Source organism: Haliotis cracherodii, unplaced genomic scaffold, assembly GCF_022045235.1.
Source record: "Haliotis cracherodii isolate W230 unplaced genomic scaffold, xgHalCrac1.p SCAF_13, whole genome shotgun sequence".
Classification (NCBI taxonomy): Eukaryota; Metazoa; Mollusca; class Gastropoda; order Lepetellida; family Haliotidae; genus Haliotis; species Haliotis cracherodii.
In genome coordinates this window covers 40506743-40523335 of record NW_027266268.1, presented here as the reverse complement: position 1 = coordinate 40523335, position 16593 = coordinate 40506743, and the positions used below count along the sequence as shown (strand labels likewise).

General features: G+C 40.6%; 1 protein-coding gene across 1 annotated transcript in view; it reads right to left on the bottom strand.

Annotated features, from left to right (window-relative positions):
* Window positions 1–16593, bottom strand: part of LOC139459935 (carboxyl-terminal PDZ ligand of neuronal nitric oxide synthase protein-like) — a 215285-nt gene that overhangs the window by 133513 nt on the left and 65179 nt on the right. Inside the window, exon 2 of the mRNA XM_071241670.1 lies at window positions 12625–12696. Coding sequence (XP_071097771.1) covers window positions 12625–12696 — 72 coding nt within the window. The remainder of the gene's footprint in view (window positions 1–12624; window positions 12697–16593) is intronic.

Below are 16593 nucleotides of genomic sequence, written 5' to 3'. Positions count from 1 at the left end.
CATTTTCAAACCAATGAACAATCCTGAAATTGCAGCCAGATTCCAACACTAAAATCAGCATAAACTATAGTGGCCTCAACAAAGTCAACAAAGACACAACACAACAGGAAGGATAAACCTGAGTTGTAATCAAACATACTAGCAACAATACTTCTAGATCGACTACAGATGTATCAGCAGTGAGGGGCACCAGCGTCCTTCATTTCCAACACTAAAATCAGCATAAACTATAGTGGCCTCAACAAAGTCGACAAAGACACAACAGGAAGGAGTCGCCTAAGTTGTAATCAAACTTTATCTGACTTAATTCAATGAGTCCATTGAACTGGGATGGTTTCACATGACCTTCATACACAGAGTGATAAAATTTGTACTTCGCCGGGGTAAACGGCTCCATAACAAGACGCACTACAAAAACTGACCAATCAAATGCTAAGGAGATTACTCCTGGCTCCAACATGTTTGGCTTTTCCGATTGTGTTTCATGCAGCACTGTTGTTCCTGGGGTATGATCGACATCGTTATATTGACATATGCCATCTCAGGAAACTCACTAATACATGGCGATCTGTAAACACAAGTACACACGCCTGGATCCCCCATAGACCATATCCCATGATGCAACAGATCCCACGTTTGACATCCGACACAGGTCTCACTGAATGGTGGGATTATTACAGATCAAATCTCAAACACAACAAGCTGATCCTAAATGCAGCAGGACACACAACAGAGAGGCTGTTTGCTCTGAAAGATGAGTCTCAAGCAATTTGCCTTCAGGCAAGTCTCACCGGTGGCCTCCCATTCCTTGAATACATCACATGAAATCGTCTTCTTTTTCGGCATTCAATGATTCAATAATTTTGGCATTCAAAGATTCAATGGATGTTGCTGATGAAAGCATGGACTCTTTTGGCACAAGATTCTTTGAATAACAGACAAAATATTCACAGAGAAATAAGTCAAGTTTTGAGTGAAACAGTTGACATTGATGGTGTCAGCAGCCATTGGATGACAAAGAGCTCTGTTTGCACATCAATGTCAGATGTGTACACACGCAAGCCGGTGGATATTTGTGTCGGAGAAGTGTGACGATGTATTCGTTTTGTCTCAGTACGAGTGCACCTGACACACAGCAGTTCTAATCTTCAAGGTCACATGAAGGTCAACCATCGTTGTTCATTGCTCTAGTACTGGGTGTGCTGTATGTGGAGGGTCAGGCACAGCAGTAGGTACACATACTAGCAACAATACTTACATCTTCCCGAGGCAAGAGAGTGAACTGACTTTTAAAGTCCAGTTTCCACCCTTGCCGAATTTGGCAGGAATGACTGGGCTCAATCGTAGCGCCACCAGTGGCTATTACCAGTTATGTCCCTTCTAAGCCTCTCCTATGGACCAACCAGATTCCACCTCTCGTATCACTTGCGTTTGCTTCACACAAAATGGTGGCGCCGAGTCAGGACGATCTGATTGATAATCAAGATCTATATTGTGATAAAAGGTGTCTTACATTGCGAAATGCATCAAATCACATGAGCACCTTGATTAAAAACATAAAAAGATTTGGAAAATATCTGTTGGCAACGAGTTAGCGGTGCACATGCTTTACAAATCCTGCAATTGACCGAAATCCTCACGACAGTTTACGAACCGGATTTCGATTTCGGTGCGCGATTTTGATTGGACTATGCAGACTCGTTAGTCCAGCCTCAATGTACCTCCATAATACCAGCCTAGTTCGGCAAGGTTGGAAACTGGACTTTTATAGTCAGTTAACTCCCTTGCCTCAGGAAGATGCAATACTTATAGATAGACTACAGATGCATCAGCAGTGGGGGGCACCAGTGTCCTTCATTTCCTCCTGCTGGGAGGAGATAACAGCTCGAGTCAACAGTCTAGACCAAAGTAATGTTGTATACTTCCCACTGTGTTCTGCTGATTATATAGAGACTTTGCAGAAGTTTATGTTTGTTACCTGTCAGGTACAGACGATATATTTAATATAACTGTCATATAATGTGAATTTGTTGAAACTTGAATGCATTGAATGGAACAGGAAACAGCCTTGCTTCCTCAATATCATGTCCTTCAACAAACTAACATATGTGGAATGTGTTCCAACTTTGACATAAAGCATGGTATCCATCACTTTGCAGAACTGTGCTTTCTTGTTGTCGTGTACACTGACGAACTTAAAGCTGCTTTGAAGCAGTTTGAACAAGGCGTATTAATAATCAGTCACAATGTTGATTTCTATACAATCAGTTACTTCTTAATTAAACTGAGATAACTGACAACACAATATCGGCAATCTATAAATATCCAATGTCAGGGATTGTGTGTTTTGTCATTGGAGGTTCTGTGTGTTGGTGTCGGAGGTCAGTGTGTGCTGCTGTCAGAGGTTAGTGTGTGGCTGTTGGAGGTCATGTGTGTTGCTGGTGGAGGTCGGTGTGTGTTGCTGGTGGAGTTCATGTGAGTTGGTGTCGGAGATCAGTGTGGTGGAGGTCATGAGTGGCTGTTGGAGGTCAGGCGCTGGTGTCGGAGGTTGTGTGTGTTGTTTTGGAGGTTAATGTAGGTTGCTGGTGGAGGTCATGTGTGTTGCTTTCGGAGGTTGTGTGTGTTGGTGTCGGAAGTCAACGTGTGTTGCTGTTGGAGGTCATATTGCTGTCAGAGGTTGTGTGTTGCTGTTGGAGGTCATATTGCTGTCAGAGGTTGTGTGTTGCTGTTGGAGATTGTGTTTTGCTGTTGGAGGTCATGATTTGCTGTTATTGGTCGTGTTTTGCTGTCAGAGGTCATGTGAGTTGCTGATAGAGGTTGTGTGTGATGCTGTTGGAGGTCATATTGCTGTGAGAGGTCCTGTGTTGCTGTTGGAGGTCCTGTTTTGCTGTCAGAGGTGGTGTTTGCTGCTGATGGAGGTCATATTGCTGTCAGAGGTCGTGTGTGTTGGTGCCAGAGGTCTTAGAGTGTCAAGTATGACCAATCAGCACATGCCCAGCGGCTCCCTGAGGGGCGTCAACGTGGACGTCACTGTTGGTGGCAATTATTCTTGATGTAACCACCCTGCAGCCTCTTTGTCCACATAGAGAAGCCTGCCATGTGTCAGTCACAGCTCCTTACAGGGTTTATCTCATTACCCAACAAACACAAAAACCAATCTGTGTTGCACATGCCCTGTGTGTGAGTCCTTGTAGATGATTTCACTGAACAGAAGTAGGGTGGCGGTGAGGAGAGGTAAGATTAAAGGGGAGACAACTCTTGATGTGGATGAATTCAAAACTTCCAACAGCCTTCTGTGAAGGAGTGTGTAAATATAGCTGTGTACGCCACACCAGAAATCTTGAAGCTATCCATACTGGTTAATGTTTCAGGCTGTTGTACAGATATACTGTGTGCATCGACACAATGTACCTATGTTGAGTCAGGTATCTCTATATGGGTACAGTAGTATATCAAGTACTATCTGCATAAAGGTACAGTATCTTATCAAGTACTATCTATATATGTGTACAGTAGTATATCAAGTACTATCTATATATGGGTACAGTAGTATATCAAGTACTATCTGTATAAAGGTACAGTATCTTATCAAGTACTATCTATATATGTGCACAGTATGATATCAAGTACTATCTATATATGGGTACAGTATCATATCAAGTACTATCTCTATATGGGTACAGTAGTATATCAAGTACTATCTCTATATGGGTACAGTAGTATATCAAGTACTATCTGTATAAAGGTACAGTATCTTATCAAGTACATGTTTCAGGCTGTTGTACAGATATACTGTGTGCATCGACACAATGTACCTATGTTGAGTCAGGGTACCCCACAACCCAAACTCAATGAACTGTCACCCATGTGGGAACGAAACCCAGTCGAAAGTGATGTGGGCTAACACTCAAGCCATCGAGGATAGATTAAACTTATATACATCGAGTAATATCTGTATACAGGTACAGTAAAATATCAAGTACTATCTATTAACTCTAAGAAGGTACAGTATCATATCAAGTACTATCTATATATGTGTACAGTATGATATCAAGTACTATCTATGTATGGGTACAGTATCATATCAAGTACTATCTCTATATGGGTACAGTAGTATATCAAGTACTATCTCTATATGGGTACAGTAGTATATCAAGTACTATCTGCATAAAGGTACAGTATCTTATCAAGTACTATCTATATATGTGTACAGTAGTATATCAAGTACTATCTATATATGGGTACAGTAGTATATCAAGTACTATCTGTATAAAGGTACAGTATCTTATCAAGTACTATCTATATATGTGTACAGTATGATATCAAGTACTATCTATATATGGGTACAGTATCATATCAAGTACTATCTCTATATGGGTACAGTAGTATATCAAGTACTATCTCTATATGGGTACAGTAGTATATCAAGTACTATCTGCATAAAGGTACAGTATCTTATCAAGTACTATCTATATATGTGTACAGTATGATATCAAGTACTATCTGTATAAAGGGACAGTATCTTATCAAGTACATTCTATATATGGGTACAGTAGTATATCAAGTACTATCTGCATAAAGGTACAGTATCTTATCAAGTACTATCTATATATGTGTACAGTATGATATCAAGTACTATCTATATATGGGTACAGTATCATATCAAGTACTATCTCTATATGGGTACAGTAGTATATCAAGTACTATCTCTATATGGGTACAGTAGTATATCAAGTACTATCTATATTTGGGTACAGTAGTATATCAAGTACTATCTACATTTGGGTACAGTAGTATATCAAGTACTATCTATATTTGGGTACAGTAGTATATCAAGTACTATCTATATATGGGTACAGTAGTATATCAAGTACTATCTATATTTGGGTACAGTAGTATATCAAGTACTATCTATATATGGGTACAGTAGTATATCAGGTACTATCTATATATGGGTACAGTAGTATATCAAGTACTATCTATATTTGGGTACAGTAGTATATCAAGTACTATCTATATTTGGGTACAGTAGTATATCAAGTACTATCTATATTTGGGTACAGTAGTATATCAAGTACTATCTCTATATAGGTACAGTAGTATATCAGGTACTATCTATATATGGGTACAGTAGTATATCAAGTACTATCTATATTTGGGTACAGTAGTATATCAAGTACTATCTATATTTGGGTACAGTAGTATATCAAGTACTATCTATATTTGGGTACAGTAGTATATCAAGTACTATCTCTATATAGGTACAGTAGTATATCAAGTACTATCTATATATAGGTACAGTATTATATCAAGTACTATCTATATTTGGGTACAGTATTATATCAAGTACTATCTATATTTGGGTACAGTATTATATCAAGTACTATCTCTATATCGGTACAGTATATCAAGTACTATCTATATATAGGTACAGTATCTTATCAAGTACTATCTATATATAGGTACAGTATTATATCAAGTACTATCTCTAAATGGGTACAGTATATCAAGTACTATCTCTATATGGGTACAGTATTATATCAAGTACTATCTATATATAGGTACAGTATTATATCAAGTACTATCTCTATATGGTACAGTATATCAAGTACTATCTATATATAGGTACAGTATTATATCAAGTACTATCTCTATATCAAGTACTATCTCTATATCAAGTACTATCTCTATATCAAGTACTATATCTACATCAAGTAAAGCTGATCACAAAATGAATTGACAGTACTAACTTATTGCAATAATGGTCAGAGGTCAGTGCGACCTTGAGTAATTTCATCAGACACACTAATGAACACATCCTGAAACAACTCGGGTCTAGACAGCGGGTCTAGACAGCTACGTTTACCACGAGTGCAGTTGGAGCCTTCATCACAACCGTCGTCACAGATTTTCACACCAAACTCTGGAAATCCAGTAAAAAGGATTTTTTTTAAAAGTTTTAATTATGTCCATGAGTTTAACAAACTGGTCCCTCCGGCACAGTGGCATCATTGTTTTAGAGTCCACGTTTCTGTGATGTTCCGGCTGCCGCCATAAAAGTACATTTGTTTGAGTTTCCTGTTATTTGAAGTTTTGATGATGTGGCAGATTCCAGTGAAGCGTAATCCCATTGCGGGGACAGTTTACAGTGCAGGGAGACAGTGACGATCACATACATCTGCAGCAAGTGGAAACATGCATACTAAGAACAACAAATGCGGAGTTTATTCCAAATTTGTTTCATTAAAAGGTATAAAATATTTGAAACTTTAAACTTAAATCTGAAGCGAGGTTGAGCCCCAGCCTTATCAACCTGATTCCTTCCTCAGGCTTGGACCAAGGATGTTCCCCTTGGAACAATTCATTAATATTTAATATTAATGCTGAAACGTTCGCTCTGACAAGAAATGTCAATGCTAGAGAATAACCAGTCTTGATTATTCACAGAAACAGGTTCCACTCATAAGGCAAATAAGAGGTGAAAGTTAAATGAATGGATCACTGCAACCCAGGTGTTCATCGGTTCTGTTGCAACTGATTCCAGGATGGATGAATGAAAATCTGGCTTAAAGCTCATGAGATATCATTGAATATAGGGGGGGTCGGGTAGCCTAGTGGTTAAAGTGTTCACTCGTCACGCCGAAGGCCCGGGTTCGATTCCCGACATGGGTACAATGTGTGAAGCCCATTTCTGGTGTCCCCCGCTATGATATTGCTGGAATATTGCTAAAAGTGGCGTAAAACAATACTCACTCACTCACTCACTCATTGAACACACACCTCAACAGTGTTTGTTTGTTGAATCCCAGAACTCACTGACCTTCACCTTGAGAAGCAAGCCCCTCACTACATTCACACATCCACCATTCCTTCCTTGCAGATCTGTGAGTGAGTGAGTGGGTGGGTATAGTTTTACGCCGCTCTTAGCAATATTCCAGCAATATCACGGCGGGGTACACCAAAAATGGGCTTCACTCATTGTAACCATGTGGGGAATCGAACCTGGCCGTCTTAGATGTGAAGAGTGAATGCTTTAACCACTAGGCTACCTCACCGCCCCTTGCAGATCTGTGAGACGTCAGGAGCCATTACATGACTGAAAACAAGTTGCAGTCTGTGTTTCTTACTTGTTTATTCATCTGTTTACCTGTTTACCTGTCTGTCAGTCTGTATGTGAATGTACAGATATGTCTGTCAGTGACAGAAACTAACATTTCCCTGCACTAGTCCTTATGATGATAACACACAGGAAATTACCTACTGGGCAGATTGGCACCGACTACAAGACTAGTGCCAATTTCTATGGTGTCTGTCTGTTAGTCAATCTGTCTGGATGCACTCAAAGACTTGACGAGCACTAAAGCAACTTCAAACTGACAACAGTGTTATGCTTTGACGATAATACAAGATATTTTTGGCAACAAGTATACATTTCCCGCTATCAGCTTGTCTGTACTAGTACTGGTTATGGCGTAGTTTGCTTTACTTTTCCAGACAATGGGGGGAGGGGGGAGGGGGAGGAGGAGGAGAGAGGTGGAGTGGAGGGGGGAGCCACTTTGGAACATTCCAAGTCAGCCGACTCCAGGTGGTGATGTGTAGGCTCAATGAGCAGACGCAAGCATGTCAAAATAAACATATTTGACGTCTGCGCCAAAACATGCAGCATACATCAGTTCCGGAGCTATTTGGCATACTGTTTTCATTTATTTATAAATTGCCTTCCAAAAACATCAGCAAAAACATAAATTTATTTGATTTACATCTATACAGAACTACATATGTCTTCAGAGATGAGTTTCCATTTGGAGATGACATGACAACATTTGTCGTCACAGAGGCCGTCATCATCCAAACATGACATGACACATCTTTTCTGATCTAAGAGATACTGTTATCATTTGCACATGACATGACAACATTTGTCATCACAGAGGCCGTCATCATTCACGCATGACATGACACAGTTTTTCCAATCACAGAAGCATGATAAGTGATGAAAACCTTCCCCTTTATAAGCTCCATTATTTCTCAACCAAACATTCTCACAGTTGTGCATCCATTAATATCCTTTATCCCCACACAATTCCAGCTGCTAAAGAAGCGACACTGCTTCCTGTTGCGGCTATGACTCAATGACGCTCCGCACGGTTGATCCCACTCAACCAATGATGCCCCAACCCACCACGGTTCATCATCAATCATCTCTTGTTGACAAAAAAACAGCAGCAGCTTTAAATCAGAGTTTACTTTTGAAGTTTCATTGGATGGCTTGGGAATACACCGGGCCCTGAATTCCTCGTGGACAACCTTCTTCTGCAGCATGTGACTTGGAAACAGCTCAAGGAGAAACGGAAAATAGAAATGAGACATGTTTTGAGGGAATTATACAGTTTTTATAGTTCATCATAACGTGTGAAGAAGGAAGCTATAGCTCATATTGACTTAGCCACAGGGAATGCTGGGATTGCCAAAGAAAATATCCGCGACATGTGATAGAGCCGTACCAGCCAAACCCTCATCCTTGCTTCCAAAAGGTAATCTAGGCTTTTATCCTCCAGCAAGTGATTGAAAATGTTTCTGTAAATTGAATAAGACTAAATGTTTTTGCTCCATTAGCATGTATAAATGTGCTCTCTCGTTTTTTCTCTCGTCAGTGTTTGGATTGGACGATATCCAGAGCCTTGATTAGATATGCCTTTTTTATGATGTTAACTGGTCAAAACATTTTTTCACATTCCTTCAATCACCATTCAATGCCGGAGTATAGCGACAATCAAATCTTTCCTGATAACTGTTGTGTTGGTTTCTCTGTAAATCCATGAGATGGTGAATTCAGAATATGCAGGATCGCCATACATAACTATTTCAGTTATGTCAATAGATGAACAATTACCGCCTGCCTGGGCCAGACTATGGGTGGTGTGTTTTCAGAAATAGGAGCATTAATAAACATATCACTTCTAACAAGAATGCCATGGGATGCCACAGAAACCGGCATGTCGGAGATAATGTCCCTGTGGGAAGCACACAAGCAGCCACCATGGTGTTTAATGTAAGGCACACGACATATTTACTTTTAGCGCGGTGTCAGATTTTCATCAGCAATTATCATAACCTTCATACAGCCTTCATAGTCAAACCAGCTCCAACAGCCTACATAGTCAAACCAACAGCCTTCATAGTCAAACCAACAGCCTTCATAGTCGAACCAACTCCAACAGCCTTCATAGTCAAACCAGCTCCAACAGCCTACATAGTCAAACCAGCTCCAATAGCCTTCATAATCATACCAGCTCCAACAGCCTTCATAGTCAAACCAACAGTTATCATAGTCAAACCAGCTCCAACAGCCTTCATAGTGAAACCAGTTCCTACAGCCTACATAGTCAAACCAACAGCCTTCATAGTCTAACCAACAGCCTTCACAGTCAAACCAGCTCCAACAGCCTACATAGTCAAACCAACAGCCTTCATAGTCTAACCAACAGCCTTCAAAGTCAAACCAGCTCCAACAGCCTTCATAGTCAAACCAGCTCCAACAGCCTCCATTGTCAAACCAGATCCAACAGCCTTCACAATCATACCAACTCCAACAGCCTTCATAGTCAAACCAGCTCCAACAGCCTTCACAATCATACCAACTCCAACAGCCTTCATAGTCAAACCAACCCCAACAGCCTTCATAGTCAAACCAGCTCCAATAGCCTTCAAAGTCAAACCAGCTCCAACAGTCATCATAGTCAAACCAGCTCCAACAGCCTTCATAGTGAAACCAGCTCCAACAGCCTTCACAATCATACCAACTCCAACAGCCTTCATAGTCAAACCAGCTCCAACAGCCTTCATAGTCAAACCAGCTCCAACAGCCTTCATAGTCAAACCAGCTCCAACAGCCTTCATAGTCAAACCAGCTCCAACAGCCTTCACAATCAAACCAACTCCAACAGCCTCCATAGTCAAACCAGCACTAACAGCCTTCATAGTCAAACCAGCTCCCACAGCCTTCATAGTCAAACCAACTGCAACAGCCTTCATAGTCAAACCATCACCAATAGCCTTCAAAGTCAAACCATCTCCAACAGTCTTCATAGTCAAACCAGCTCCTACATCCTAGTATAGTCAAACCAACAGCCTTCATAGTCAAACCAACAGCCTTCAAAGTCAAACCAGCTCTAACAGCCTACATAGTCAAACCAACAGCCTTCATAGTCTAACCAACAGCCTTCAAAGTCGAACCAGCTCCAACAGCCTTCACAATCATACCAACTCCAACAGCCTTCATAGTCAAACCAGCTCCAACAGCCTCCATTGTCAAACCAGCTCCAACAGCCTTCATAGTCAAACCAGCTCCAACAGCCTTCACAATCAAACCAACTCCAACAGCCTTCATAGTCAAACCAGCTCCAACAGCCTTCATAGTCAAACCAGCTCCAGCAGCCTTCATAGTCAAACCAACTCCAACAGCCTTCATAGTCAAACCAGCTCCAATAGCCTTCAAAGTCAAACCATCTCCAACAGTCTTCATAGTCAAACCAGCTCCTACATCCTAGTATAGTCAAACCAACAGCCTTCATAGTCAAACCAACAGCCTTCAAAGTCAAACCAGCTCTAACAGCCTACATAGTCAAACCAACAGCCTTCATAGTCTAACCAACAGCCTTCAAAGTCGAAACAGCTCCAACAGCCATCATAGTCAAACCAACAGCCTTCATAGTCTAACCAACAGCCTTCAAAGTCAAACCAGCTCCAACAGCCTACATAGTCAAACCAACTCCAACAGCCTACATAGTCAAACCAACTCCAACAGCCTTCATAGTCAAACCAACTCCAACAGCCTTCATAGTCAAACCAGCTCCAACAGCCTCCATTGTCAAACCAGCTACAATAGCCTTCAAAGTCAAACCAGCTCCAACAGCCTTCACAATCATACCAGCTCCAACAGCCTTCATAGTCAAACCAGCTCCAACAGCCTTCATAGTCAAACCAGCTCCAACAGCCTTCAAAGTCAAACCAGCTCCCATAGCTTTCATAGTCAAACCAGCTCTAAAGTATGCCGAATTCATCTGGACTTCAATCTAACACCAGGGTCTGCTGTGGCAGTCTATCTCTGCCACACCTCAGAGAATGAATTCAAACGGAATCCAACTCAAGTCTAGAATGATTTGGCAAGTCTAGATTGCCGCAGCTCCTGAAATTTTGAATTTTATTTCAAATATTTTGAAGATATAGATTATAAATAAGGTAGCTTTACTTCTGAGACTAAATATCTGTCTCGCCATGTTATACCAAGGTCTGCAATGTTATACCATGGTCTGCTGTTATACCAGGGTATGCTATGTTATATCAAGGTCTGCTATATTATACCAGGGTCTGCTATGTCATACCAAAGTCTGCCATGTTATACCATGGTCTGCTGTTATACCATGGTCTGCCATGTTATACCATGGTCTGCTATTTGACACCATGGTCTGCTATTTGATACCATGATCTGCTGTTATACCATGGTCTGCTATTTGATACCATGATCTGCAGTTATACCATGGTCTGCCATGTTATACAATGGTCTGCTATTTGATACCATGGTCTGCTGTTTTACCAAGGTCTACTATGTTATACCCTGGTCTGCTGTTATACAATGGTCTGCTATTATACCAGGGTCTGCTATGTTCTACCAAGGTCTGCTCTGTTATAACAAGAACTTTGCACCAAGTGTACAATACGTCTCCAGCACTTAGCCCCACATCCCAGAGTGTCAGGCCAACCACCGGTAACCCAGCTCCCATCTAGTGCCAGGCGCTCAAGACCACATACTAGAATAGGTTGTGCAGACAGTAGTATATCCAATGTGTGATGTCTACAGAGGGCATGTTTCAATGAGCTGATCCTTTAAAATGTCAGTACAGATATCTCTCTACTTGAACTGTTTCAGCTACCTGTTGTTGTTCACAAGTTGTAGAAAAACTGTACAGGTCTTCCACTTACCTTGGCCTGAGGATCTGAATCGTGACCATCACACCACATTTCGTATGTCATAAAAATAAATGTTGGCCACACAGATGGGATCTTTGCGAAGTTATACAGAAAGTTATTTATTAACCAAAACTGGCTTCAACATGAGATATTGCTTGGGAGGGGATAAAGTGATATTTCCTAACTCCAATGAAATTGAATCACAATGCTTTTCAGAACACCATGACGTCACAATCAAATGACATCACTTATCTCTATGCCACTGAAGCGGGCTACTGCTACACTTATTACTGTTTAAAAACTGAAAAAGATGAAAGAATGACTTTGGATGATAAAAGTTATCTCACCCTCCAGTCTTTTGACATCAAATATATAAACAGTTTTCGATAAAAGTAAAAAACTTGTCTCCTATTTTTAAACTGTTATTGACTTGGGTTGGCTCATTTTATATCCACACACTCAGGTGAATGGTCAATATATATGTAGTTGTATAGAGGGTAATATATGTATAGTTGTATAGAAAGTAATATATGTATAGTTGTATATGTATAGTCCAACCCACTGACAGTCCAAACAGTAGTGTTGACAACTTGTAAACAGTTGTGTGGACAGTAGTAGTTCTCTGTGTTTAGTTGTACAGAAAGTAGAACCTACCCGGATTCTTCTCATGGCCGCCACAATCTCCACCCGGCTGCTTGGTCTCGGTACATCCAATGTGCCGATATACTGCAACCAAACAACGTCTGAATAAATAATATGCACACAGACAAAACAACACACTGAAATTCCAGACATATTGAAGATGGTCATATGGTTATTCCAAGAATATTTGTCCCATGATCAAATACCCGAACTAACAGTTTAATTTCTTTTATTCTTTCAAAGGACTGACTTCAATTAGTTTTTGTGTTCATGGAGGTAACATAAAAGTATTTTGTAGTCAAATCTTATTAATAAATAAGTCAACAATAGCAACCGCTTTTTTCATCATAGACACAAAACTGTAAACTACACTATGTAAACAACAATAGGAAATCTGTGACAGTGCAGTAATGCAATCAAAACCCCACCCACCCTATTCTCAAACAATCAGAAAACATTTGTCCATTAGTGGGAGGGGCCTTTAACAAGTTCTGTTTGGGGAAACATACACACACAAAATATTGCTTGGTTATCCAAACATAATGTTATGAAATCAACTGCAGTATATTTAGTTTTAGTTGGCTGCCTGTGTGAGGGACTTACTCAGTGTTCTCAGGGTTTTTTAATTACTCACAAATTGAAATTAATAAATATCAAATTCAGGTCATAACACATCTTCCCAAGGCAAGTGAGTTAACTGACTTTAAAAGTCCAGTTTCGCCCTTGCCGAACTAGGCTGGTATTATGAACATGCAGTAGAGACTCGACCAACACTTTGATACCATTATGATGACATGCTATTGTTGGTGAAGTTGATTCAGAGGCAGTAATTCAATGGTCATCTGAACATGCATTTCACTTGTTTGTTTGTTTAGCGTCACACTCAGCAATATTCCAGCCATATGACGGTGGACTATAAATAATTGAGCCTGGGCCAGACAATCCAGTCATTGAAATAGTGAGCACCAACCTTCGCAATTGGGATAAGATTACATGTATCAACAAAGTCAGCAAGTCTGACCACCCGATCCTGTTAGTCACCTATTAAGACAAGCATAGTCTCTTTCTACTGCAAGCAAAATATGGGTTGCTGAAGACCTATTCTACCGCAGATCTTCACGGGTAAGGTCATTATGCAAAATCAAAGAGAAATAACACAACAGCCATAACATGGTTTACGTCAGGGAAATCACTCGAATCCGTTGATTACATAAGTAGAATTAACTGATTCCAATGATTTCTCTACTACATAATCCACAAAACCTGCCCAACGGTATGTTCTATAAACAATCTGATCAAAATGATATTGCCAACAGGATCAAGTGATGGGAACTGCCTCTGAAGGCGAACACATATCTGTTGCACTACAGCGTGAGACTCCAGTTTTCTCTAGGACCCTGGAACTTTCTCAAATAACCAGTGAAGCATATGCAGCTCCGCTGTGCCGGCGCCGGCGCCGATGGGGGTCAGCCTGACAGACAGTATGGATGGGTCTGTACAACTGCCGCAGCAGGAGAATCAAGGAAGACTTCGGACACAGATCGGTTGTTGCACCAAGACGTGGCACCGCACTTGCAGGAAATACCATTTCCCTTCAGCAAGTTGTATGTGTGCTGAAGTGTGGGTGTGAGTGAATGTTGTTCACGCTGAGGTCAACAATACCCAATCTATGTCACTTCAGAGTGAAAGTCTGGACAAGACTAACCAATGGTTGATAACATGAGCACTAGAGCAGTCAGCCAGGTTACACACCACGCCTCGACACAGAATAATGATTTAAAGACCACAAGACCAAGTCAACAACACTGGGATGAGGCTAAAATAAAGTCATCAAGTTAGCAATTGGGATCTAATCAACGATCAAAATCAAATTAAAGTTGCAATGAGGATCACATCAAGAAATTTGCACTCGGGATTTAACCAACAAACTTGTACTGGGGATTTAACCAACAAACTTGTACTGGGGATTTAACCAACAAACTTGCACTGGGGATTTAACCAACTAACTTGTACTGGGGATTTAACCAACAAACTTGCACTGGGGATTTAACCAACAAACTTGCACTGGGGATTTAACCAACAAACTTGCACTGGTGATTAAATCCACAAAATTGCACTGGGGATTCAACCAACAAAGTTGGAATGAGAATTAAATTAACAAAGTTGCACTTGGGATCAAATAAACAAAGTTGGAATGAGGATTAAATTAACAACCTTGCACTTGGGATCAAATCAACAAAGTTGCACTGGGGATCAAATTAACAAAGTTGCACTTGGGATCAAATCAACAAAGTTGCACTTGGGATCAAATCAACAAAATTGCACTTGGGATCAAATCAACAAAGTTGCACTGGGGATCAAATCAAAAAAGTTGCAATGGGGATCAAATCAACAAAGTTGCACTGGGGATCAAATTAACAACGTTGCACTTGGGATCAAATCCACAAGGTTGCACTGCGGATCAAATAAAATTTGCTCAGATGATCAAACCCACAAAGTTCCAATGAGGATGAAGATTAACACAAGTATACATATTACAAAGTGAATGTTTTCTACAATCAAACTATTGATGACATTGTCCAGTCTCACCCTCATATATTGGGTTTATTCCGAAATATTTCCTCCGGCAGTCAGGAGAGCAGAAAACCTCCGTCCAGCTTCAGCCTCGCCTCACTTAATCCAATCCAATAAATCCTTGTGAGATTGATCACGAGTGTCAAGATGAAGAATTTCACTCTGTGACAGTCGGAGCAATTATATACCAAATATTTTAGATTTCATGTTCAGATAAAATGTCAAAAGCCTTCAATAAATCTCCCAAAATATTTTCGATCTCCAATTTCCTGATCTCAAAGAAAGGTCAGACAATTATAACTACAGGTTCAAATAACCACAAGTAAAATAATACGAAAATAATAGAATTTGACATTCAATCAAAAGTTTATTAAAAGCATCTTCCCATTTAATTCCCAGACGGCCCTGTTCCCCATTCATCAGGGCCACCAACCCTTCCACATCTGTGATGTAAGTCCAAGACAGATGGCACGAGTACTTTTTCACGCAAGAAGACAAAACTTGGCGTAACCCACGCCCTGGCTATATCCCTGTCATTAGGAAAACGGTAGCGGATTCCATCTTGGGAGACTTAATCAATGGTCTTGAATGTTCATCCTTCCTGTGGTGGATTCACCACAGCGTTTATCAATCATAACCTGTCCTACAATCAATGTCTGTTTCTTCCAGATGAAGCTAATCGCCTACTCTAGCTCTGCGGGTAACGTACGCTCGCTTACCCCTGCTCTTTGGCCGAGACTTTGTTAAGAGGATCACATCGGCCATCAGATCATTCCTTGACAAATACCACTGAGCCATTAGGGACCAATCATAAAGAGACGATATAAATCTTGTGTGAAACGTTTTCATTCTTTGTAAAGATTGCAGAATGATTATAACAAATCACCATAAATAATGGCCACATTTTGCCACCGAGAATGATTTTTTCCTCAAACCTTTCAAACAATGACAATTTTTTTAATTCCATACAGACTTGCATAACGTTGACGCCACACTTACCACTGTGCATGGAGCAGAAAGATCTATATAAGTCAATAGCTACATTAGCACCTGATATCTCAGCTGACAGTTTCGTTTTCTTACCATTGATTTTGTCTCACATGAGTATAGTCGGGTCACAGTGAGGCAAAATGAAAGTCGGATCAACAAGTCGGCAGTTTTGTTGCCTGACACGGTCATGGGGAGAAAGACGACTCCCCCGACTTATCAATACCCTAGATCAATCCTCATCCATCTCTGACAAAACAGTGATGTCCAAGACGACTCTATGGAATTGAATTGGGTGAGATTATCAACGAGGAAGCTATGAACCTTGGTGTCTGAGACATGCATTGGCGGTGAGGATCAACGGTGTCGCCATAGTTGCCCTTGCCGTTGCTGATGTGGCTGTTGCTGAAGGAGGAGATC